Here is a 24,876-nt window from a genome sequence, read left to right as displayed (position 1 = left end):
GTGTTCTGGAAAACAGATGGGTGTGAAAATTTCCTCATAGGGTGTGAAAGATGAGAGAGGGCCAGAGGAACACAATGAATTTGGTTTGATGTTGATTGGCTTAAAAATGAAGGAGGTATTACAATATATCCAACAGCAATATTGATAGACGGCTATATGACACATAGAGCTAGTGTTCTGTAAAACAGATGGGTGTGAAAATTTCCTCATAGGGTGTGAATGATGGGAGAGGGTCAGGGGAACACACTGAATTTGGTTTGATGTTGATTGGTTTAAAAAATAAAGAGTTATTACAATTTATCCAACTGCAATATTGATACACGGTTATAGGACACATACTGTACAAGTGGTCTTATGCTGATTGGCATTGCACTTTCAAGACGGTCCCTAAATTTTCCGGCAGTTTTGTGTGAGCAGAAGGATATTCCCCTCTTGCTTTGTATTTTTAATTCATATTACTGGAGAATGTGGAGCTAACTTAAAGTGTTAACTTCACATGTGGAACCTAATCTGAAAAGAATTGTGGTCGGCTTTTCACTTCGGAAGACGGAAGTGACGAATGTTGCATACTGGAGTGTCGTGGAGAAGGGTCCAGCTGCAGACGCCTGTAGAGTGTAGAGTGGAGCTCCACCGGAAATACGTCACCTCTACAGGAAACACGTGGCCTCAACTCTGTGTCACAGCGAATAAACCCTAACCTTAACCCTAACCGGAGCTCCACTTTACGTCCTTAAAGATCACGTGTTTCCTGTGGAGGTGACGTATTTCGGGTAGAGCTCCACTCTACAGGCGTCTGCAGCTAGACCCTCTTGTGTGGGCGCATAGATGAGACCTGCGCCCAGACACATTTTCTCGCGTTTGGAAAAAAGCCTTCATGAGGAAATGTTTGTCTCTCAGAGCTTCCGTAGTTCAAGTCACATGAATGGATTTGTTGCGGTAGCAAAACTGTAGAAATGTTATTATCCTGGCGACAGCGGTTGAATTAATATCGTAATTTACTTCTGAACAGTCTGTGATTTGCAGAGGGTAAGCTCATTCTGAATCAGTCGTCAAAACCAATAAGAAACCGAATCCTGTAGTAAATCGGACATATCGTGAGTAGTATATTTGCCGTGTAACTGCCTAGCTCGCCAGCTACGCTGATGGCCATAAGAACAGGATTAATACTTGAAGGGTCCTGAACATGACATGGTCCGATCTCAGTACAGTGCAGACCGGAGAACTTGCGCCGATACGGTTGTGTTTGAAACAAAATGTTACGCCCGATTCTTTCCATTTGGTCGTAACTTGTCTGTGTATTACATTGCTACTTTGAGTTTATTTTTTACATATACGTTAAGTAATATATTAAGATTATGTAAGTTATTCGATTGCAATGCGATCAGTTGGCTACAAAAAGCTACCTAGAAATTACACGAATACGAATTTTAATGATCTACCTATATTATCACGGAAGTCTAAGGATAACTGAACAGCTGATTGTGATATATGTGCATAAGCGGTCAGTGCTCACGATGTGTTCTTATGTATTATTTTTTAAATTAATGTAATTATACTTTAATATTACAGTATGATTATATTTCTGAATAGGGAAGATAGCCTAACTGTAATTAAGTATTCAAAGGTCTTTTTAAAATCTTGCTCGCAGAATCTAATCGGCTTAGCAGAGCAGCAGACTCAGAGATGTTGCGGTGGATCCTTGGTGGCCGCGAAGTGCAAGGTGCCGTGGAAGTGAGTATCGGAGGACGCATTGATCAGAAAATCAAAAACCCCGAGCAATCATAAACGTTTTATCCACTATCATTAATTATTTGAAGGGAAGTAACAAATATTTACTATGTTATGTTTATTTGTGATACTTTTCATCGAGCTGAATTTTAAAATAATCTAAGAAAACTATATCAATTATAGTTTTTTCTTTAAATATTTTTTTTGGTTCATAATATCTTTTACTTGTAAGTTTGCATTGTAAACCAAAGAACAAACTGTGGACCTGTAAGACTTTCTACAAGGAAGTGTGTGTGTGTTTTTAATATCTGCAGAAGAACACTGTACTGGTCATCGGAGATGAACAGCCCAAAAATGTGTACACAGAGCTGCAGGTGCTCAAAGGTCATTTTGACATTGTTCGCTTTTTGGTGCAGATTGATGACGTCAGGTAAGTGGGAATCTTCTTCAGCGTCAAGGACTATCATTCCTTTGCCAGATCTTTCCTTCGATCAGACAGATTGCAAGTGATGATTAGCAGCTTCTTCTTAACAATTTTTGCACATCCCTACTTGCTCTAGACGGGGTAACTAATGACTCAAGTATACATCTTCCACCCAGCCCTTCTTCAGCCACTTATCCAGCATGGGGGGGGGGGGGGGACAGGAGCTTGGGTTTTCAAAGTGGGCGTGTAGGACTGGAAATTTGATTGTCTAGTAGTGACCTTTTGCAGTTAGTGCCAGATCAGCAAATCGACAAAATTTGTCTGCCTGTCGATGGGTGGGGGGGAGTTGGGGGTGGGGTTTGAGGTAGATTTCACACCTCCATTCCCCCAGTAATCATTTATTATTGGAGTCTGAGCACATGGCTTCTCTCATCTTTAACAGGACTTAGGACCACAGATTGAAGTTTTTTCTTTTAGATTGGATTCTGAGTCATATCCTTTGTCAATCATCCTGACAGTTCCTTTTTCTGACACCCCCCCGCCCTACCCCCCTTCCATTTATCTAGTATCTTACGAGCTGGTTTAGGAACGAGTTTCTGGGAGTGGTTAGTGTCAAAGGACAGCCAGTGACATAGAAAAAGTCCTTCATGAAACCCGGACGACATGGAGCTTGATATACTGCTCCTTCACAAAGATGGCCATTTCCTGCCGACCAGGCAATATTTTATGCTCTGGTTGCTGCAAACTTTCTTTGTTTCATTACTGTGGAAATCGGCGTGGCGGACTCTGATCTGATGAGAAGGAGAATCTGATGGCCCAGATCGCTCTTGCGGATTGCATTTGACTCCCACCAGCGCCTGTAAATGTGCCTCCTCTACTGGTAGCGGATGACGCCTAAGCGACATGATAATCAGGGGTTAAAACAGCGTGGTGTCGTTTACTAATGAGACAAGTGCAAAAGAGCAGTTCAGATAAAGCACAGCCAGCGGTGATGTGGCATAGAGCGCAATCCTGCCTGCTTATGGCTTGCCAATTTTGAGTTTTGTGAAAATCCCGTAGTCAGTTGACTGCCATGGGTATTTTTTAAACTTCTGTTTGGCTATTAGACCATTTTCCCTTTAGTTATTTAATTACTTTAGCTGTACATTTGAAAGCAATAGCTTTGCGTCAGGTTTGCAGTGCATTGTTATTGGCTTGATGACATTTGCGAAGTGGTGTGCAATGTAGAAGCCAAGGTCCCTGGAGTAATTGTGGTTAAAGGCCTTACTCAAGGGCCCAGCAGTGAAACCTCTCTGCGGATGATGTGACACATGCTACACTTTATGACATGTTACATGCGACTACCCTGATCACGTGGTATGATGGCTCAGTAGCATCATGCCTGATGGGTTCGGAGGTTCCTTGCCTGCCATGGCTGTCCCTGTGTGTTGAGTTTGCACTTTCTGTCCATTCAGGGCAGATTCCATGTACTGTTCATTGGTGTCACCACTCTCATGCTCTGGACTTCCTGGTGTAGTCTCCAGGCTCACCTTCACCCAATCATAGCTGAGTGCTTATGGAAATTTACGAATACAATGTGCATTATTTTGTACAGTATCAGTCAAAACTTTGGAAAAATGAAGCCACCCTTTTGGAGGAATTGACCAGAGAGTGAAGGAAATACAGCTAATGAGTGCTTAGCATATATGCGGACCTCCTTCAGGACAGCTGGGAAAGCATCCCAGGAGGCCACCTCATGGAACTGGCTTAGAGGAGAAAGTAGGTTCAGCCAGTGCCTGGAGCAGTTGGGCTTAACAACCTTGCTCAAGAGGTAAATGGTGGGATCACTCTGCCCACCCAAGGATTTTAACCTGCAACCTTCTGAGTTCCAACCCACAGAGCTGCCCCACCCCCCTCAACAAATTATTATTATTTCTATAATATTTTTTTGGTCAGTGCACAATTATGTTTATTATTTTAGTCTTAATGTCTATATAATTATTTTAAAATGTAGTGAATAGTACAAATAGATCTTTCATACGTTGGTGTGTCCAGACTTTTGACTGGTACTGTAGATACCTCAGTATATATTAATGGTCTTAATAAATGCATCTTTTCTAAAAGATTTAATAAATGTTTTATTGGTGTGTTATTGTTTATATGTATTTTCTCTCTTTTTTTTAAGGTTTGCCTCTGGTGGAGATGATGGACTGGTGCTTGTTTGGAATGTTGAGGTGAGTGAAATTTGAGATATTTAGCATTGGAAGCTATTCTGGTTTTCAAACAATTTCATCCTTCATAGATCCCAGAATCTAATACTAAATGACAGGGTTCCCCAGTTCCAGTCCTGGAGGGCTAGTGTACAACACAGTTTGTAGATTTCCCTGCTCAGACACGCCTACTCAACCTGGCAATTAGCTGATTAAGGTCTGTGGTCTAGGACTGGAATTGGGCAGCCCTGCTAAATGACCTTGGTATTGCCATTGTGAGACATTAAGTAAACTGCCAAGACCACATTTGTCTGATTGGTCTGAAACCTACATAAAACATTAAAAATGACCTTTTAACAGGTTCAGAATATGATGTATTTGTTTTTGTTTAATTTTATTTTCGTAAATGATGCAGAATTCCAGTAATAACTGGGGGACTTTATTTTTTGTTGATGAAACAAACCAGTAGATGGCGCTGCTGCTGCTTAAGCGCCAAAGTTGTGAAATGGGAAAAAATAAATGGAGGGACAACAAAATTAGTCAGCATTATCTCCCCCAAGTGAGTCAGTGAGGGATTATGTTGGTTCTGGAGGAATGCTGCTATAGCTTTCTGGGTTTTCAGCAGTCTGATTTTTGGGGAAAATATACACCTCTGTGTACCGTCACAAAACTTGACAGCGACCAGGTGTGAAGACTGTTAAGTGTCTTGGGGGTTCTGGCTCTGCTCACTGTGGCCCAGCATTCTGGGGCCGTCTTTACTCATTTTTTTTGTCTCGATGATACTTGGCTAAGAAATTAAATTTGCCCCTGTTCAGAGTAGTGGTTTGGGTGTGTCTATGTTGCGTGCCTTTGCATTGCATATATGTTTACTCTCAGACTTTAAACAAGTTTTGTAAACCATCTTAGCCTAGTCTTATTCGAAGTGTGTGTGTGTGTGTGTGCGTGTGTGTGTGTGCGCGCGTGTGTGTGTGTGTGTGTGTGTGTGTGTGTGTGTGTGCGTGTGTGTGTGTGTGTGTGCGTGTGTGTGTGCATGCACGTGCGGTACGATATGCTTATGTTAGGACTGAATCCCTGCCTCTTGTCTCAGACCGGGGAGCGTCTCCAGGAGCTGAGGGGTCACTCGCAGCAAATCACTGCCATGGCGGCCTACAGCAGACCGGGCAGGTGGGCCCCTCACACAGACCTCCTCACAGCTTCCTCGGACCGGACCCTCAGCGTATCCTCTTTCCCAGCAGTCCCCAGACACTCTGTGTTGTCTAACTGGGGTGTGATTTTGAGGCATGTTTGTTTGATTTAGTTGTGATTTTTTTTTTTAATTCTGTTTCTCCTTCCTAGTAATTTAAAACCCCATGTGCATATTAATTAACTGTAACCAAACAGCCAGATGAGGGAGATTATTGTCAGGCAGGGACTGTGTGGAATCTGAGCTCAGGGACGCTTTTGCTGCATAGTGTATACATGGCACTGAGATTTGTCACTGCCAAAGCAAAAGTTTACAAACTAGCAGTTCCACTTACATACTCATTTCAGCTTAATGGCTCTAAATATTTCAAGAAAAAAATGAATAATGGTCCACTTGAAGAATGACTGACTCCATTTATGTGGTGAGGTTGAATTTTACAGTGGGAAGATGCAGTATAGACTGTGTACAGAATTTTTAGGCAAATACGAATGGTAAACAAATGAACATGTGTGCTTTTTAAAAATGTAGGTAGTAATCCAGCAGGATTATTAGCAGGGGTACCAGCTGAAATTTCTCAGTGGGGTGGCCAATGATTTTCATGGGGTGCCTCAAACACCAAGACATAATAATAATAATAATAATAATAATAATAATAAAAATAATAATAATAATAATCTGTTTGTTCCATTCCAGTGTGTTTGAAGAGGAACATTGATAACTAATTTAAAATATATGTAATTAATTTAAATGCAAGAAGAATAATTGGGATAAACCACATTTAAAGTCGGTCATTTAAAGGTTTTACAAACCTGTTCTTTTAGGAGCGTTGTGGTGCAAACTAGTTCACCCTGCAAACTGAGGGCATGGGCTACACTGCTAAGGGCATGGGCTACACTGCTAAGGGCATGGGCTACACTGCTAAGGGCATGGGCTACACTGCTTAGGGTCCAGTAGGGTACCGCGGTTTTCAGTAGTTTCGCTTCTGAAATAAAATCTCGACGGTCTCATATGGGGGTGGTCACAGGGGGGTCTGCAGAAGGTTCCCCTTGGTGGTGGTCTTGATTATTAGGTTTTAAATCTTATATTACTATGGGATTTTAATGTGCTGTGTTTCTTTAAGCATTCCTGAATGTTCTGTTCAGATGTGGGATCCAGACACTGGGAATCGAGTACAAACTGTGTCCGATTTGCAGTCTTCTGTAAAGGTGAGCTTGTGCTTGTGCATGTGTGTGAGGCATCTGTTTAAAGTATGAAGTATGAGAAGCGGATTATATTACTGAATGCTGGCTTTAAGAATTCAGGGTAAAATTATACTGTAATTATGTAATATTTGGGCTTGAGATTTTGTAGCATTAGACAAGAAGAAAGGTATTTTAGAAAATGTGATAAACTTGTTTGCTGACAAACTTTCAGTAAAGTTTTGATGAAGTATCTCCAATTAATGTAGCTGTAAGCTGAACCGAGCCCTGTGGTGGCAGACCCTGCAGCTAAATTGTACTGTTAATTCATTTTTACTCTGTTTTTCTGCTCAAAAGTAAGATTGCCAACTACTTTTCTATGCAGAAATGAACTGGATTTTGTGAACAGAGAAATTATTTTTGCATGTGATTGTTTTAAATTTCTTGCATTTCATCTCATGAAGTTGTAAATCAATGAATCCATCCATCTGTCCATTTATACATTTGTCATAAGTGACCTCTTACCCTTTACAGCTGTGTTTCTTAACCTGGTGCTTGGGACCCCCAAACAGTCCAGATTTTTGCTCCCTCCCAGCTACAGACCGGTTTGAGAAACATTGCCATACAGAGTTGCAGAGAACTTAGAAGTGCATGTTGCAAAGCCAGGGGATGGAAATGCCAGTTTTCATATTTCATACTTGCTAATTTTTGTAAGGAGTAGTTTTCCGTTGCAGTGTCCACTTAAAGGTAATAACATAAAGCAAATAAATCAACACATGCAACTAGGTCTGTGCCCTCTGCTGCTTTGGATACAGTTGGGTCCATAGCTGTCAAGTCTCCTGTTTTGGCCGGGAAACTACCATATTTTACCCCTCTTTCCCGCCGTCCTCCCGTATTAGTATTTTCCCGTAAATCTCCCGTATTATAATATCATTAAAAAAAATTTCCTCTGCCTCTCCAAACTGAACTGTCAGTAGCCTCGCGAGAACTGACACCTGCAGTAGTCTGCAGGTCACTTACAACATTAACCAGGTGATAAATGCGGAGGTTAAAATGGCAATGCTGTGTGCCAAAAACAACGTTACTTTCACCTTCTGTGACGACTTCAACAAGGATACAAAGTCTGCAACAAATCTGTATAATAAGTCATTAGTGAATGCCAGAGAGCCACATGAGTGAACATGAGAAATTAAAAGAAAATGTGTAATGAAAATAAAATGTAAATGAAAAGTGGTTATTTTAGATTTCTTGTACACCTGTCTTAATATGTAAGGAATACTGGAGCTTGGTTGGGGTGGTGGGGTGGCTCGTGGTGGGTGCTGGAAAATTTCCATTATTTTCAAATCCAAAACAACAGGTATGGTTGGGTCCATAAGACATTTTTGCAATTTCTGTAATCTTCACTCTGTATACCATCACAATGAATTTAAAATTAAGCAATAAAGATGTGATGGAAGTATATTCTTTCAGCTTTAATTTAAGGGGCTTAACAAAGCTATTGCATTAAGCTTTCAGAAATTACTGCCATTTTTCAGAGTCCCTCCATTTTCAGAAGCTCAAAAGTAATTGGTCACGTGACTGACACACAGTTTCTTGCCCAGGTGTGGCCTGTTACTCCATGACAGATTAAATGTAGATAAAAGGTCTGGAGTTGATTCCAAGCACTGAATTTGCGCTTGGTAGCTATTCACTGGAACTCAGCATGAGGTCCAAAGAGGTGTCAATGCAGGCGAAGGAGGTCATCATTAGGCTGAAAAAAAACACAAACCTAAAACTTCATGAGTGCCCAAATCAATAATTCACCTGTCCCGGGCATGGGAGGTGAGAGAGAGAAATAATAGCTCCAGTGGATTTCCGAATCAGTTTTTTTTTTTTTTAATAGTTGGAATGTTCAGAAAAATGATTGACTCAGTATGTCACACTTTTTCTTCTGTTGCAGATTACCACAGTGAGACTGTTTAGGGGAAGATAATTAGAAATAAACAAAATATATGTTAAGAACTTTCATCACCATCTACATTTAGAAAAATGTTAAATTATACTCTACTTTGCCTAGTACTGAGTCCAAGATTAAGCATACATTGTTTTGGTCTTTGGAAATAAATGTCTTTTGATATTTTAATGTTTCTTTTTCTCAGTCTCATTCCCTAATGATTACGTTAAATAAATTATATTAAAGTCATTAAAGTAGTTTAATGAGAGAGAACTTTCAAAGGGTCAATATGAGCTTGCTAGCCTTATGGAATATATGTACAGTGCTCACAGAATTCTTGTGACACTTGCTTAATTCTGTAAAAACGTGGCAAATTTATTGGTTTCATGACAAATGTCCATTGACAAGCAGCATTTAACAACAAATAATAAGTGATTCTATGTCCCCATGGGGAAATTCTCTTTACAGCTCCCCCAACTTACTGTCTGTAAATGAGAGCAACCTGGCTGCTCATCTTCCTCACAGACATTTTCTTTTTATTAAGTATGATACATTTTTTTGACTGACTCATTCAGGCAGGTCTGTCCTTGCCTGTTCTTGTTAATTGCAATTGTAGTCACTGGCTCCCAAAGGGATATTAAACACAAATGTTTGGTGTTATTTCAATGTTAACAAATAAAAACCAGCCAATGAGACTGCTTGTCAATGAACTTTTTAACTCAGAAATGCTCTTTTAGAACTATAATTTGGGTTTAAATTTATTACTACTTCAATGTTTTACTTAAAATTACTGGTTGTTTCCAATATGATATACATACAAATTTGCAATATTTTTATTGAATTAAGGTAGCGTCCCAAGACACTCTTTGAGTGTGTATATCAAGTTATACATAAATAACTGTTTCCAGAAGCGGTACATATGTCGTCTTTATGTTGCTAATGCCGTCGTCACGGAGATGTTCAGTTTTAGGATTCCCGTGGCATTCTGGACAAGGATTGAGTGAAAATCTTTCCCCGCTGACTGATCTTGTATTATCTTGCCGGCACGGGTGGTAGGATATGTACTGCATGCTGGAGGCACTCAGACAAACCCTGTGCGTCGGTTTGGCCCCGGTCAGTCTTTCTGTAATTTGTAATGACCTTGTGGGTCTGGTTCTCTGGGTAAAGTTCAAAACCACAGGCTGTTCTGCAGACTCAGGCTTTTTGGGTCTTGCGTTTGTGCAGCTCCCTGCTTAGCTTCTGCCTTTGTGTGTCAATCTTAGAAAAATTAAAATGAATAAGAACTTCTCATAGCTTATTTTTCTATGCGATGGTTTAGTTGGCATGTGAGTCGGGAATGTAGTAGACTAGGCTAAAGTGTGATTGAAATGGCCTTTTGGTGGTCATGCTTGGTTATTTGAGTAGCACTGCTGTTCTTCATGTGGGCTTTCCATTAGCTTCAAAGGGTTTGGCCAATCTGCTCTGACCTCTCATTAATAAGCCGCTTTCCACTACAGAAATGTCTCTGACTGGATGCTTCTTGTTTAGCGTTTATTAGAGCTTACCATCCTCTATAACTCTAGACCAGTGTTTCCCAACTTGGTCCTCAGGGACATTTTTGCTCCCTCACAGCTCCTGGTAGGGCCCAAAAATGTGGACCATCTGGGGTGGCCCTGTCGATTGGGTTGGGAAACACCGAATTAGATTTTGTAGGGTATGAAAATCCAAGGAAGGTGGCTTTTTCGAAGATCACAGAATCCTCCAAACCTGGTGCCGAGTCACTTGTTCAACATCATGTAGCTCACAGTTTTAATACTTAAATACACGGTAACCTCTTGACCCTGCCTTTGTGCTGTAGGCCTTGAATTGCATGCATGTGATTTGCTCTATGTAAGAATTTGCAATAAGGAGCAGGTGTACATAATTAAGAGGTCTCTGATTGTATTTTCAGCAGCTCTGCCAATGTTTGCTCTTTATCATTTGCTTTCTAGCATATTAGCGAGCGTTTATGCTGTTTGCTGTCGTGTGTGTGTGTGTGTGTGTGTGTGTGTGTGTGTGTGTCTGGTAATTGCTGAGAGTAATACTTTTATGTTTGTTTTTGTTATTTCTGGACGTGACCTTGCCCAGTTGGTTCTTGTTTGCAATTTGGGTCATTTTTCCTTTGGAGAATGGATCATGCTAGGCTGTGTGATAAAGTGCTTTGTTGTTTTGCTAACTGGCTAGTGGAGCTTGTAACATTGGAGTCCTGCTTAGGCATTGGCCTAAAGTCAAGTGCTTCTTGATTTTCCACACTGACCTATTTCATCTATTAAGTTTGATGGAACCAGTTTATATTAACCTGTGGGATTACAGCTGTCCTTTTTCCAATCACGTTTACTGTTAACCAAGAATGTTATAACCTTTTTGAATACTTGAGAACTTTAAACATTGATGAAACTGCTGATTGATGGTATCTGTGTGCTCTTTCTCTTGGTCTCTTCTTCCAGTGCCTGCTTGTTCTGGATCACCTTGGTTTGTGGGTTTCTGGAGGCAATGAGATGTGTGTCTGGAACCGGAACTTCGACCTCCTGTGTAGGACTGATCACCATAGCGATGCGGGTGTGTGGCACACCTGGGGGGCAGTGTGATATAGAGCAGTAGGCAGTTCATCAAGAACAAAATTATTGTGCGTCATTCATATAATAAGTGCCAGTTTTTTGACAGGAATTGCTGCTATGGTTGAGTTGCCGAAGAACTGCATAGCTGCTGCTGTGGACAAAGAAATAGGTTCGTATCAAGAAACAAGAGTTTATAATCTGGCGAGACATCAGCATAACAAAATGGGGTCATGTGAACCCTTGGCAGTAATGAGTGCTCTCTTGGGGATCATTACAGTCATTTACAGACTGAGCAGCGTTGCAAATGAAGCAGACATGGCAGTGACTGAAGTCCGCAGGCTAACAGACCACCGGGACAGCATACGAGCTCTGATCACTATTAATGGTAAGTCAGTGCTTTAGGCGACTGTCGCATGTTTTTGTGCATGTCAGTGTCCTTGTTCCGTTTCAGGGTCTTCCTCAGAAGAGCCCACCTCTGCTTTCGGAATCTTTTTTGCGTGTTCAGTCGTTATTTTTAGCTTATTCTGACACTGTTTGCATGACACTGAAAAAGAGCTGCAGGTCTATAAAAATGCTTGTGGGTAGTTGGGTTTTTGGCTCTTGAAGGTCTTGGTCCCGGTGGTGCTTGTATTCCTCCTCAGATCAGCTGTTTGCCAGCGGTTCTCACATCGGGGAGCTCATTGTGTGGCACTCCTTGGACTGGACCCCCCAGGTTTTTGAGTGCATCCTGTGGGACCACCCACACGTCAGCCCTCAGGAGGAGATCAAACTCGGAGGGCAGAAGCAGAGCGAGATGTCAATCCACCACATGGCCTCGGTTGGAGAGGTAGGCGTGCCTGGCAGACGCAGGCCATTCTTATATCAAACTAGAGGTTTCACGTCAGCTGTCGATGTGTTTCCTTGCTATCGTCTTGTTTTTCCACACTGAGCAGATTTTCACCGTCCTGATCTGGGCAGGCAGCAGTGTGTGGGTGTTTCAAAAGTAATTGCTGGACTTACTGTACCAATTTAGCACCTTCCTAGATAGCATGAGACCTGTAGCTTTCTGAATACCATGAACACGGCTGAGGAAACAACTTATCTAGAGAGATGCCGATGGACTCTAAACTTCCCTTCCCCAGTTCATTGCTGCTGCTGTTGGAAGTGGACTGTATATCTACAACATACTGACAAGGAGTGTGGTTGCCTACAGGAAGACTGCCCATGACTCCAACATCCGGCAGATCCTGCTGCTGCCCGAAGGGTTTGTACTGCGTTTAGGCTCATTTCATAGCAGCACCTGCGTCCTACTGGTCCAAATCCTTGTCAAAATTATGCTTCGGGGTCTGGTACACATGAGGAAAAAAGATTTTTTTTATTCATTTATGAACATATTGAAATATTCACAAATATATAACATTGCTTTTTCATGCATATGGAAAATACATTATTGTTGAGGTACAGCTGGAGTGTTTGTAACACTTTATTTTTTGTCCTTTTATCCCAAAGTCTAGGTGCCTTAACAATTTTAAGTATTGTATTTGTATTATAGAACAATGAAAATCAAGAGATACTATTAGATACTACTTTCCTGACTACACAAATCAAAAATTTGAAAATCCCCTTATTGAATTGTGATTTACTGTTTTTACCCATTTGTGTTTCTATGTATGTATAGATTTAAAATTCTAAAGCTAATTGCCTTTGCTCTTTGCACAGTGACTTGCATGGCACTGTGGTTTGACACCCCCGTGGGTGGGGGATTGTGTCTGGCCCCCGGCTGTGTGTGATATGAGACTGTGGACTTTGCATGTTCTCTATGTGCTTGTGCAGATCCCCCCCCCCCCACCATTAGATCCCCGTCATTGTGCACACGAGGGCCACATATGATGTGTTCTACTCAAAAATCGGAACAGTGGCAAGACAAGCACGCCTCCATCGTTCATTGGCCATGGGAAATGTAGCAGGAAGTAAGAAAGGAGATTGGACCAACACCTTTGCTACCCTCTATGATTAGACTGAGAGCAGCTTTGCCCTGTTGTCAAAGTACACTATGGTGCAAGAGCTATGAATGTCCAGGAACACGGAATGTGTGCTATGTCACGCATTGTCTGCAGCTGCTGGAAACCAGCCCTAAGATGTAGAGCTGGGCGGTATGACCAAAAATTTATATCACGGTATTTTTCAAAGTTATATCAGTTTCACGGTATACGACGTATTGGTATCAATAATGGTGAAAATGAGTATCTAATCAGATACTAATTTTTTAATATCGATTAGTATCTGAGAATAGATTTTTTGACAACCCCAGTGTCTCGTTATTTTCAACTGCAGCGTCAGCTATATCTTCCGTTTCTGATCTTTCGCTGTACATTTTTAAATAGTTATACTTAATACATTGGTACCTGAGTTCTCGAACTCATTAGAACTCGAATTTCTTAAATTACCTAGAGCTGGATCTGAATCTCAGAAGTCAAACCATGAACGCCGACCTAAGACAACTTGTACACCCAGGGAAAAGCGGCACGTCTCTCAGCGGAAACAAAGGGTAACGCTTCAGTCTCAGCTGTGATAGCACCATGCATGTTTACACTAACTGAATACATATATTTAGACAGTAAAAATACATTTAGACAATGATAGACAGTAACAGTAATTATTAATATATAATAAAATATATTTAAAAATAAAGGTTTCTTATTCATTATTTTAATATTAATAATAAATCATTAATACGTTTAATTATAATAATATTGTGCCGAGCGGGGACGGAACGGAGACAAAGGCGCAGATGTCAGGGTATCGGGGAATACGGGGTTTAATTACAGGTAAGGCAGGCAAAACGCAGACGGACAATACAATGACCGGACTGGGGAAACAAACTGAAATTAATGACAACAACCAGAAACAGCTGATCACACGGTGATTCCACGCGGGGTTACGAGGGGGCGTGGCACACGGAAGGAGCGGACGATCGGGGCAGGACATTTTGGAAGCATTTATTTTCTTACTTTACAAATTACTGTTTTGATAAATGTGCTTAGATGTGTTTAGTACAGTATATGCTCTTCTTGTTTTATCCGGTTCATTTTGTGTTTAAATGCTAAAAAAAACGTTTAGGTGTAATTTTTTTTGGGGCCGGGAAACAATTAATTGGTTTTCTATTATTTCTTATGGGGAAAATTCGATCAGATGTCGAACTTTTTAGGATTCGATCCGGAGTTCTGAACGGATTAAATTCGAGTTCTGAGGTACCACTGTACTTAAACAGTTTCCATCTGCGCCGCTTTCCGAACGTTGTGTAGGCTATTTAAACCGGTATTGCGGTATAAGAAAAATTCATATCATAATAATAATAAACTGTTTTCAGTATAAACCGGTATACTGCCCAACACTACTAAGATGCCTGATCTAAGACGTTTTAAACATGGTGTGATTGATAGACATGGTGGTTCTAGTATCTCAGAAACAGCTAAGATGAATTTGTTAGCTATACTGGTAAAGGATTTAATGTATGTCTTTTTTGTTGCTTGTTTAAACATCGCTACTATAATATAGTGATGAGAATCTATGAAATATTTCAACTGTTGGGGACCTGGAGCCCAGCCCAGGCAGCACTGAGCACAAGGCTGGGCATTATTCTTTAAAAACGATATGTGCGACAGTCGATTGTGGTGACAGTGTAAATGCGTACTTATGCATTTGCGCTGATATGAAAACAAAATATAATGCATTTTAATCTTTATATGCTAATTCTCCTTCATTTGCAGTATACAGGTTAAAATGCAAGGTATTTTCTTGTCATAGCAGCGCAAATGCATTTTTAGAAACAATCGATTGTCGCACGTATTTCTTTTAAAGGTGAATGCGTACTTGCGTACCAGTTATGTCCATCCCTGAGTATAGTAATTGTTTGTAATGTACCATAAATCTACCTAAAATGTAGATGTTGGTCATTAAATGAGGAGGTAAGACTTGTAGGAGGGATTTTAATATCCTTGAATGATTTCACTGCATGGGGAAATAAGGCTGTGTGGAGATGTATAGTTGGGGGGGGGGGGGTCTGAAGGGTGACGTAGCATGTGAAGTGTTGTGTCCCCCCCTGCAGGCAGCTGATGTCCTGCTCTGAGGACGGCAGTGTGAGGATATGGGAGCTCCAGGACCTTCCTCTGCCAGCAGAACCAGCCAGCGCAGGTGACGGCCTGGTCCATAAAGCTCTCCTGGGTGTTTCAGCACGGCGTATGTTTATGAGATGCTCATTGCCAGTTATGAAGACAGGTCCATGTAAGGCTTGGGGTGTTGGTGCCAAAGTCCAAGCTAACGGCATACAGTCAGTTACAGAACTGGATTCAGCTCATATTGAGGGTGCAATCTGTAAAGCCTTAAAAAAAAAAAAAAAAATGATATATGATCTTTTTTCCAGTATTTGAACTTGATTTGTTACTTCACCATTACTATGTGAAATTCATCATGTGTTTGAAATGATTATTTGGAATTTGTGCAAGTACAGTATGTGACTGCCGACAGTGGGATTTGAACTGGCGACCTCCTGAGCGCAGGCGCAGAGCCACAAACTGTTTGTGCTCCTTGAAGTAGTTTCTATACTGCTGCCAAGAGTGCTGCTTAGTTGAAACGTACTGTACATCCACACTCTTATTTTATGTGTATACAAATCATCCAGATCATGGGTGAAGTCTTGCATGCGTTGCAGCCTTCCTTCAATGTTAGCTGTAATTGCCAAAGGAACTTCCGTCCTGACTTCAAAGGCCATGAAGCAGAGGGTTTGTGTTGCAGCTTCAAAACCTGAGGACCTTTGGAGGGAAACTGCACTTTAACCCCTGCACTCCTGTTGCGTTCTGGCTGATGCAGTGCAGGTGGTGCTTTGTAGATCACTGAAGCAGGAGAGCAGAAAGACCCCATTCAGTCTCTGCTTTGGAAACACATTTCAAACTAAACACTTTCTCATATGCATCTCTTTGGTTTTGCCACCAAACTACTGATCTCATGGGACCCGTCTCAAGTCTTGGTGGAGACTGGGACCATGTCACCAGGAGTAATGTTTGCCACATGTCTAGTGGCTTGGCACTGCAATGGGATTTCCACTGTTCATTCATCGTACCTCTATCGCTAACTTTAGAGAAATCTATGTAGTTGCATTCTGAGATTCCCTGTTTCAGTATGATGTAATAATTTAGGGTTCTCTCTTATGGGTCCTCCTCTGTGTAGATTTATATTGAGAATTTTAAAAGATATATTGACTGAGCTTCAGGTGAATGTGGTACACATACGCACGCACTTTTGTGTGCCATTTGACTTTCTGGAGCATTCGCACAAGGAGGAAGAGCATCAGTGTGTCATTGGTGGTTTTTGCTATAGAAAGATGATGGTGTCCCGCTCCATCTCAGGCTTCTTTGGAATGTGGAGTTTCGGGAGGACGAGCAAACAGGCCAGCCAACCAGTGAAAAAGGTCCAGGAGGCTCCGGCCCTTCGCACCCTGGAACTGATCGGAGATCTGATTGGACACTCTGGAGCCATCCAGGTAAAGCTACTGACTTGTAGTCTAAGCACAGTCAACAACGTGCAAAATTTTGAAGTTATAGTTGACTTTATAAAATAATTGTAGGGCTCTGAAGTGTCCCCTATTAAGTAGTCCCTCCCCAGGAAGAAAAACCCCATCCTAAAGAGGGGTTGGTAGTCCATATTCCTTAGTTACTCCATCCTCCTTCCATGAAATTCCAGTCCTGCTACAGTGCGACTAATGCGTTCCTATAAAACCTTGCATTCACTAAAATCCTGTACAAAAATACACATATCCAATTGGAAAAATTTGATGAGGCGATTGCTACTCCAAAACTTAGTAACTTACGTCGAAACAAAAGGAAACAGTGGTGCCAGTGCCCCATAATGTAATTAGATACTTTTCAAGTAAGAAATCATAATAGAATATTAATAGATTATATCATAAACATCCCCTATGGGTCTTATGAGTCTCACGAGAATCGCCCAGCAACTGATTCAACCGACAGTGCTGAACTGTCTAACTTGCTGATTGCTGAGAGCCAGGGAATAGGGTTAGCCCAAACGACACAACATGAGCCATTTGCTGTATTATTGATCTTGGTATACTTAGGAGCATGGTCTTAGTCCTTTTTTGAACGGAGAACATCTAGTGGGGTCAGAAAATACAGCAAATGGTTCATGAATCGTTGTTTTAGCCATCGTTTAGGCCAGACATGCAAACAGCACAAATACAACGGATTGTGGTATGCAGAGGGGCCCTGAAGGCAACATGGCTATAGACAGTCTACAAAAAGCAAATGTAAGTGAATTTAAAAATGTCGCTGTGTTTTTATATAATTTGTCAAATTTTTAGAAGCTAAGAATTACACCTGTGCAGTACAGGGATGTACAAAACGTTTGATTCTTTTAGAATTGAAAACTGGGTCGACCGATTTCATCGCAAAAGAACCAGTTCAAAAGAACAATTTCTTAACTTGGATAGCTGTCACTGTGTGCAAGTAGTGCTTCTTGCTTAGAAGTTGCAGTTTGCGTAGTGTTTTTCTCTCCAATTGAAAATCACACAAAACACAAATGCGATTCCGCGTCTTATTGGACTTGGGTATTAATATATGAATCATGCTGGAACAGATTTTAGGTGTGATATCTCATGTTGTGGCAGGACTGACTGTAATTGTAGCTGCAACTTGTCTGCAGTCCTTACGTCGTCAGACTCGTTATGAACCCCAATGGTCGTTACCCCTCCTCCTTAGATGTTCATTAACTTCACGGACCGAGGGCTGGTCTCATGCTCCACGGATCACCTGATCATCATATGGAAGAATGGTGAGAGGGAGTCTGGGCTGAGAAGCAGCTCCCTCTTCCACAAGTTGGACCAGAACGGAGGCCTCTGAATTGGTGTAATGCCCAGCAGTGGTGCTGTGATCTGAGGGAGATTATACCTCTGCACCAAAATATAGGCCGTATTTATTGTGAGGTGCTTTTACTTTTTATTATGGTGTCCTGTCATTGACTGAAGTCTCATTCTGCCTTGTTCCCTGTCTTTTTTTGGGATAAACAGTTATGGAAGATGGATGTTTTATTAGTGTTATTTGTGTGTTTTTCACTCTAGTGCTTTAAGCATGCTGTTGGTTCTTGTACTGTACCTGGCCGACTGCTGTGAGAGACCAGGCATAGTTCAAATACCATTCTGCCAGTAAATGTAAGCCTTGAATCAGAAATCAGGATGACAGAATGTGAGTTTCCGGTTTTGTTTCATTTTAAATTTTATTGCACTCGTACAGTTTTGTATATTTTAAAACAACCATTTGTGTCAATCGTAAAGAACACATTGTTATATTTACAGTATTTAACTGAATGCCAAATAAATGGTTTTCTATGAGATTGTACAAAATAAACGTAAAAGGTCTTTAGTTGCCTGTCAACCACAGTACTGCTTTGTTTACCATATCTCACAAGTACAGCATTGTGTTGTGACCCCAAAAAGTCTCCTTTAACAAAACAAAGTTAAACAAAAGTACTGAAATAATATTTCAGACTTTTACAGTCACTACATTGAATGTGGAATGTTACGGTTGAACCAGCATGACGTTGATGTACCCACTGTAACAACTAAGAACATTACGATAGAATCTTTGAAAAATACAGATGATTTTAATTGCATGATGCCATAATTTTCAGTGTTAAAGGCGATTTCTTTTTTAAAAAATAGAGCTTATATACAACTTTGCTCTACAATTTCTCTTTGTTGTATCGTTAGTTAAGAAAAAAATGGTTATTGGCACATTGTCAATGTCCACAGTCTGGCACTGCTAAACCCTCCATGTCCCCCCCCCTTAACAGCAAGTTGCTAGCAGTCCCATTTACACAGAACTGACCTTTATCTCATCTCATCAAGAAATATGAGGGGGGGGGGGCATTTTTTTTTCTTGTCTCCTTTCTACTGTTGGAATGCTTTGATTGTTGATTAATTGCATCCATGAAGTGAACTGTGTGTTCATCCTTAGCCATAATGAATACAACAAACAGATAAGTACTTCAGACCATGTTTGCATAATTATTTTGAGCTGTTGGCTTCAATCATGGCCGTGATCAGCCAAGAAGATAAACTCTAGGGAGCCAGAGTGAGGGGCAGTAAAGCGCAGCCTCCCCTCCAAAAGGGGCATTGTCTGGTCATCCCAGGAGCAGCCTGGGCCATGATTGGTCCTAAAGGTGATACTGAGGCCTGAAGGAGAAGCTTTGTTTGTAGATACTGTGAGCGCAGGTTAATAATAGCTGAGGTGGGAAGGTGCTTAACAGGAAAGACACAAAACCACCTGTGTGAATGATGCTGATAAATTGATTTTGTGGGGTGAGGTGACATTGCCTAGATATGTAAATGATCAGATATTACCATAAAAAAGTTAATATTTCTGAAAATAATTTGCCATATAGATAATGCTTCTAATATGCATTGACAAAAGGTATAACAGCTTGTTTAAAGTTGAAGACATCTTTAGGTTCTAATTTGAAAACGTGGTATATAGCAGTTTTTCAGGGTAAGCGTTGTTAAAATTATATTGATTATAGCCTTTGGGCAAATTAGGCCGTTTATGTGAAATTAAGGCGTTTACCGCACCCCACTCCCTTGCCTTTACCACGAGTCTAAATCTTGAAATTTTCTTTATGTAAAAATATATTCACATTGGGCATATTTTTTTTCAACTCCTGTTATGCATTGGCAACAAAATACTGAATACATTCTCATTGCTCATTTATTTTAATCTTAAATATCAGAAATGTCTTATAGCCTAAATGGCAACACCAAAGAAAAATGTATACCTGAATACACTGACCTGTGATTTGTCAATTCAAAGACTCTACTACTTTATGGCTTACTTGTATCAGTATATTTCACTGTTTTAATAAACCCTGTCAAGAGAAGAACAATAAGGCAACAAATGGGAGTCACTGTGCCTTCGGTCAGGCAGCATGTCAAGCTTGAGTCATCAGTACAGGCTACACAGCACAGCAAACACCCTGTGGGCTGTGGCTATGCTGCTGCATTATCACAAGAACAACCCTCGATCATTCATGATGGCCTGTTTCCTATTTCATACTGTACATATACTACATCAATCTATCGGAGGAAGATTCATCTCAATCAACCCCAGCTTCTTAGACTTATGGAAAAAGTGACCCATTTACAGGTAAAAACACAGATATATGGTTTACTGATTCTTCTGTACATATGTACTGCAGTGCTAATAATTATTGTAGATTTTTTTGGCTTTCATGGGGGAGGATTATTTAGCAAAGGTAATTATACAATCACTGTGAGCTTTATGAAATTAAGGAAAAGACTGTCATCAGTAAAATACAGTTTCAGCCTTCATGTCACTAGCTTTTGTTGAACTTGTTGTAAGACTGTTGCTGAATGTCAATATATTTTCACTTGCCAAATATATTCCTTAATTGATCAAATGAAGATGTACATCACTGAAAACAAAAACATAAAAACATTTCTAACTGCTCAAAACCCTTTCAAAAACAAATACTGTCTTTGAGGTGTTTGTCGCTCCATTGTGAATCAGACAGAAATGTAATATGCTTGTTCCAAAACATGAGCTTGAATGAACACTGTTTGTGCTTAATAGCCTTTTTGTTAATATAATGAACAAACATCACGCCACATATTTTTACAGTAAATGAGGAAATCAGGTAAGGTAGTTTTTTTGTTTTGGTAGGATAAAAGTTGATCCCAGAAAATTTAGATAAGTCAAAAAAATATTTACAAAAGAAAAAAACCTTTAAATGAGCAAAATAAATAGATTACAAAATACAACACATAACAGTTTCTTAAAAAAAGATTACAGACGCACAACTGCATATAACAAGACAAAAACTAAAACTTCATCTTTGCATAATTTTGAAGCTGGATCACAAAGTTATTTGAAAAATCTGTGGACAGATAATCACAAGCAGCAATCATAAGGTCGCAACTTAGTCAGCCAGGTCTGGGTGCTAGCAGAAGACAAACAGATACTAGTAAAAAAAAAAAAAAAACTATACTGCCTTAGTAAATGTTAGAGATGACACAAGGGCTATGCGGGTTTGTACCAATTAAAGTCCTTTCCTTGTACTATACACACTAAATACAGTTAAGTCACAAACCATAGCTATCAATAATCAGTGAAATTTAAATGTATCATCATTCAAACCTCAAGGTAGATTTTGGCCTAGCATTGAATTAGCATTAATAATAATTATGTTGCGCAGGCATGCTTCTTCAATTAACTGGGATGACAACAAAGGTATATTTGATATCATCAGATTTGATATCTTTCCATTACCCTGTTGTGTAGAAAAAGGCTTGTCGTTGACGCCTAAAGTGCCTGTTGTTCCACAATCGTGCCACTAGGTAGAGACAGCAGTCCAAGTAAAAAAAATTGTTAAAGGGACATTTTAGCAAATGACAATGTGCCATTTTACACCAAAGACAGAATCTGCTTAGTGAAGTTCACATCATAGCGGAGCCATGACAACATCCATCATACTCGACCTGGGGATACTATACAACCTTCAGGAAAGTTCTGTGAAATATGGCATCAATAAGGCAAGCAGAGCTTCCTTGTGAGCTGGGCCCTAAGAGTGCATATTTATAATTTTGCTGAAAAGAACCCAAACAGACAGCTGAACAACAGTTCTTCTGGGAAATCTCTGAGTTTGTTATGGCCTTTACCACGGGATAAAACAGTTGGTAGGGGAAGGGACCTTTATTCAGAACACATTTTCAGAGCTGAGGATTTTATTTCTAATTAATTTACATTCAGATGCTCTGCAAAGCGAAGAATGTTACCCAACCCTATGGTTCTGGGCAGACCAGATGTGGCACTTAAAGCAGTAAACACGATTTGGCTGAACTCTCCATTAAAGTTGTAAACAACTAATTTGTTCACAAAAAAAAATGTATTCCAGTATAATGGCCAGTTTTGGACATTTGTTTTAGACAATAATACACTGAGGGGAAGATTGTGTTGAATAAACAGAATTTAGATTTTTATCCCAAAGGCAAAGCAATTAAATTTATATCCATTTATAGCACAGATTTTGTACACTCAGCTAAATGCTGAGGTTAATTATAAAATGCTTAATGTAAATTTAACTTGTATTTCCCCATGGTGCCTTACAGCTGTTCCAAGCAGCAGTGGCACATCTCATACATCTAGTACAGTAAAGTTCCCTTTTCTGCAACAAAAGCCCTCATGTGCCTTCAGTAATTACTCCTGGCTGCTTCTCACTCCCCCTGCTATAAACACTCAGTGTACATTTGTCGTTTCAGTATAATTTGAGAGGACTAGCTGTTGAAAAAAATACAAGACTCTTGGCTTTTTTAGTTTTTTTTGATTGCAGTCACAAATTTTTATAAAATTGAGTTTCCCCACAACGCAAAATAGCAGGTTTTTATCACATTGTGGGATCCCCACAATGTGATACACGATACACACACTCAGTACCATTCCAAAGTCTGGACACACCTCCCAATAGAAAAGTTTATTGTACTGTTCTCTACAGTTTATATATTATATTTACATTTACACCCAGTGACTAGCTGACCCTACTTCCTCCTCTAAGCCAGTTTCATGAGGTGGCCTCCTGGGATGCTTTCCCAGCTGTCCTGAAGGAGGTCCACATATATGCTGAGCACTCATTGGCTGCTTTTCCTTCACTCTCAGGTCTAACTCCTCCAATTCCATTTCTACTCTCTATAGGTCATGTGGCCTGGTCACACTTCTTTGTAGGTGACTTTTGTAGGTGTCCAGACTTTTGACTGGCACTACATTATATATATATATATATATATATATATATAGAGAGAGAGAGAGAGAGAGAGTACGTGTTTGTGTGTGTGTGAGTGACCTAAACCGTAAGACAGCTATAAGGTGCCTGTTATAAACTTTGGTATAGTTTTACAGTTCTGTGTCGTGCGCATGACCACAAACAAGCGGTACCTCTTTCAAAGCAAACAGGGATTTGTGTGTTACAAAGACCTATGTAAATCTAGCATGGATTGGTTGGTTCATAAGTGCTGGCTTCAGATATTTTGGCCACCCACAAATAGTCCCGTTGGTTGTTTATACAGAGTGGCTTTCTTGTGGTGAAATATATAACAGTAATTTAAGATCAGAGTTCTCAGCTACAGCAGCCTGCTAATCCAAGGAGCTCCTGGTGCTCCGATTCTGGCTTTAACCACAGTGCGCAATCATTCTCTCTATAAATGGCTTGTCAGTGTCAATACAAATGATTTACTGTAAATAAACTAGCTGTCCGAAGAGAGTGAACTGTGGTTCAGAAAGTAGGTTTTTTTTTCTTTTTCTTTTTTTTTTAGTCTTGCTACACGTCTTACCAGATGAATCACTCCGGTAAAAAACAAAAAACAAAAACAATTGCAGTGACAACATTCACTCATGGGAGAAGTTGTTAGCAAATATTTTTTAAGCAGTTTAACGACGACACCACCAATGCTACCAATTTGCAGCTACGTAACACAACAAAGGACAGAAAATGTAAGGAAAAAATCCTCTAATAAAGTGCAACTGAAGCATATTGACCTTTCAAATCGGGAAAGATTGTCAAGTGAAATCGTGTGACAGGGCGTTCACCTCCATCCTGCCTCTGCGTCTCATCTGCAGTCTACAGCAGGACGCCTTGTGTCTGGCAGTCTGCTTCAGTCATTGATGTCATCATGGATTGTGATGACGTCACAGTGGGGAGGCTAATAGGAGCGATGGCTACATTCAAGGTTACCCCTCTCCAGACGTAGGTGTCGGTCTTCCAGGAGCCTTCAGGAGGGTGTGGGGGGCCTGAGACTCTTGCATTTCATTTCGTCCAGGCTTCTCCAATATTTGTAGTTCTCCGACAGGTGCTCCATCAGGCCAGGCAGGTTGGCAAATGCTGCAGAAGGGATTAGGAAATGGAGATGGTGGTGAATGTGCGTTTGTGCAGTAATTACTAGCATTAATAGACTCCTTCAGGCTCCCAAAGGGTCGAGTACATCAATTACCAAGGTAGCAGAGAGCAATCAGTGGTCCTGGAACAACTTTGCATGGAACAGCACATAAAAATGATTTTTTTCTGAAAAACTAAGATTCAGTACGATGGGCATTTTTTAGAGAAGAACATGTTTAGGGGAAAGTTTTACTTAATGAGTTATTTGATGTCATGTTTGTACAGGACAATAATTAAATAGAGACATGGAGCCAAGGCATGTGTTGTTTACTGACTTTACAGACACTTCTCCTACCAAGAAACACATACCACGCTCTGCATGTGCAATAATACTAGATGCTTTGCATCTAATACAGCAGTATCACTACAGTACACTCTCTAATTCTCAGAACAGACGCATTTAATGAAAATAATAAAGAATAATAAAAACTTATATCCAATGTTGAAATGTAAGTGTATTGCCAGACGCAATTATAGACCAAAGAATTTCCCAGATTCAGTTTTTTAAGATGTTCAGCTGCTACGTATGTGAAATCTCACACTCACTAACTGTTTATGACTTCAGGTCTCTAAGTATCAGGCAGAGGGTTTTTCCACTGTAAATCGTCGCAGACCACCAGGCCAACCAGCCAATCAGTTGAGGATAAACATCTGTCATCTAAAAAAATTGCATAGGCATTC

General features: G+C 40.3%; 3 protein-coding genes across 3 annotated transcripts in view; 2 read left to right on the top strand and 1 right to left on the bottom strand.

The window, feature by feature from the left end:
* Positions 1 to 24,876, top strand: part of tbca (tubulin cofactor a) — a 221,537-nt gene that overhangs the window by 50,860 nt on the left and 145,801 nt on the right. The gene's annotated exons all lie outside the window — the stretch shown is intronic.
* Positions 757 to 18,620, top strand: wdr41 (WD repeat domain 41). Its single transcript, XM_023823203.2, has 14 exons — positions 757 to 1,026; positions 1,649 to 1,731; positions 2,043 to 2,158; positions 4,317 to 4,365; positions 5,429 to 5,557; positions 6,667 to 6,729; positions 11,101 to 11,212; positions 11,318 to 11,380; positions 11,489 to 11,596; positions 11,853 to 12,037; positions 12,333 to 12,454; positions 15,299 to 15,384; positions 16,596 to 16,729; positions 17,961 to 18,620. Exons 2-14 carry the CDS (start codon positions 1,684 to 1,686, stop codon positions 18,099 to 18,101), a joined length of 1,356 nt encoding a protein of 451 aa, XP_023678971.1. The 5' UTR covers positions 757 to 1,026; positions 1,649 to 1,683; the 3' UTR covers positions 18,102 to 18,620.
* The window catches only part of pde8b (phosphodiesterase 8B), a 56,839-nt gene continuing 51,283 nt past the window's right edge, over positions 19,321 to 24,876 (bottom strand). Inside the window, exon 23 of the mRNA XM_023823202.2 lies at positions 19,321 to 24,141. Coding sequence (XP_023678970.1) covers positions 24,032 to 24,141 — 110 coding nt within the window. The 3' untranslated portion in view covers positions 19,321 to 24,031. The remainder of the gene's footprint in view (positions 24,142 to 24,876) is intronic.

This window comes from Paramormyrops kingsleyae, chromosome 7 (assembly GCF_048594095.1).
Source record: "Paramormyrops kingsleyae isolate MSU_618 chromosome 7, PKINGS_0.4, whole genome shotgun sequence".
Classification (NCBI taxonomy): domain Eukaryota; kingdom Metazoa; phylum Chordata; class Actinopteri; order Osteoglossiformes; family Mormyridae; genus Paramormyrops; species Paramormyrops kingsleyae.
Note: the sequence above shows the minus strand (reverse complement) of the source record. Positions and strands in the feature narration are given on the sequence as shown.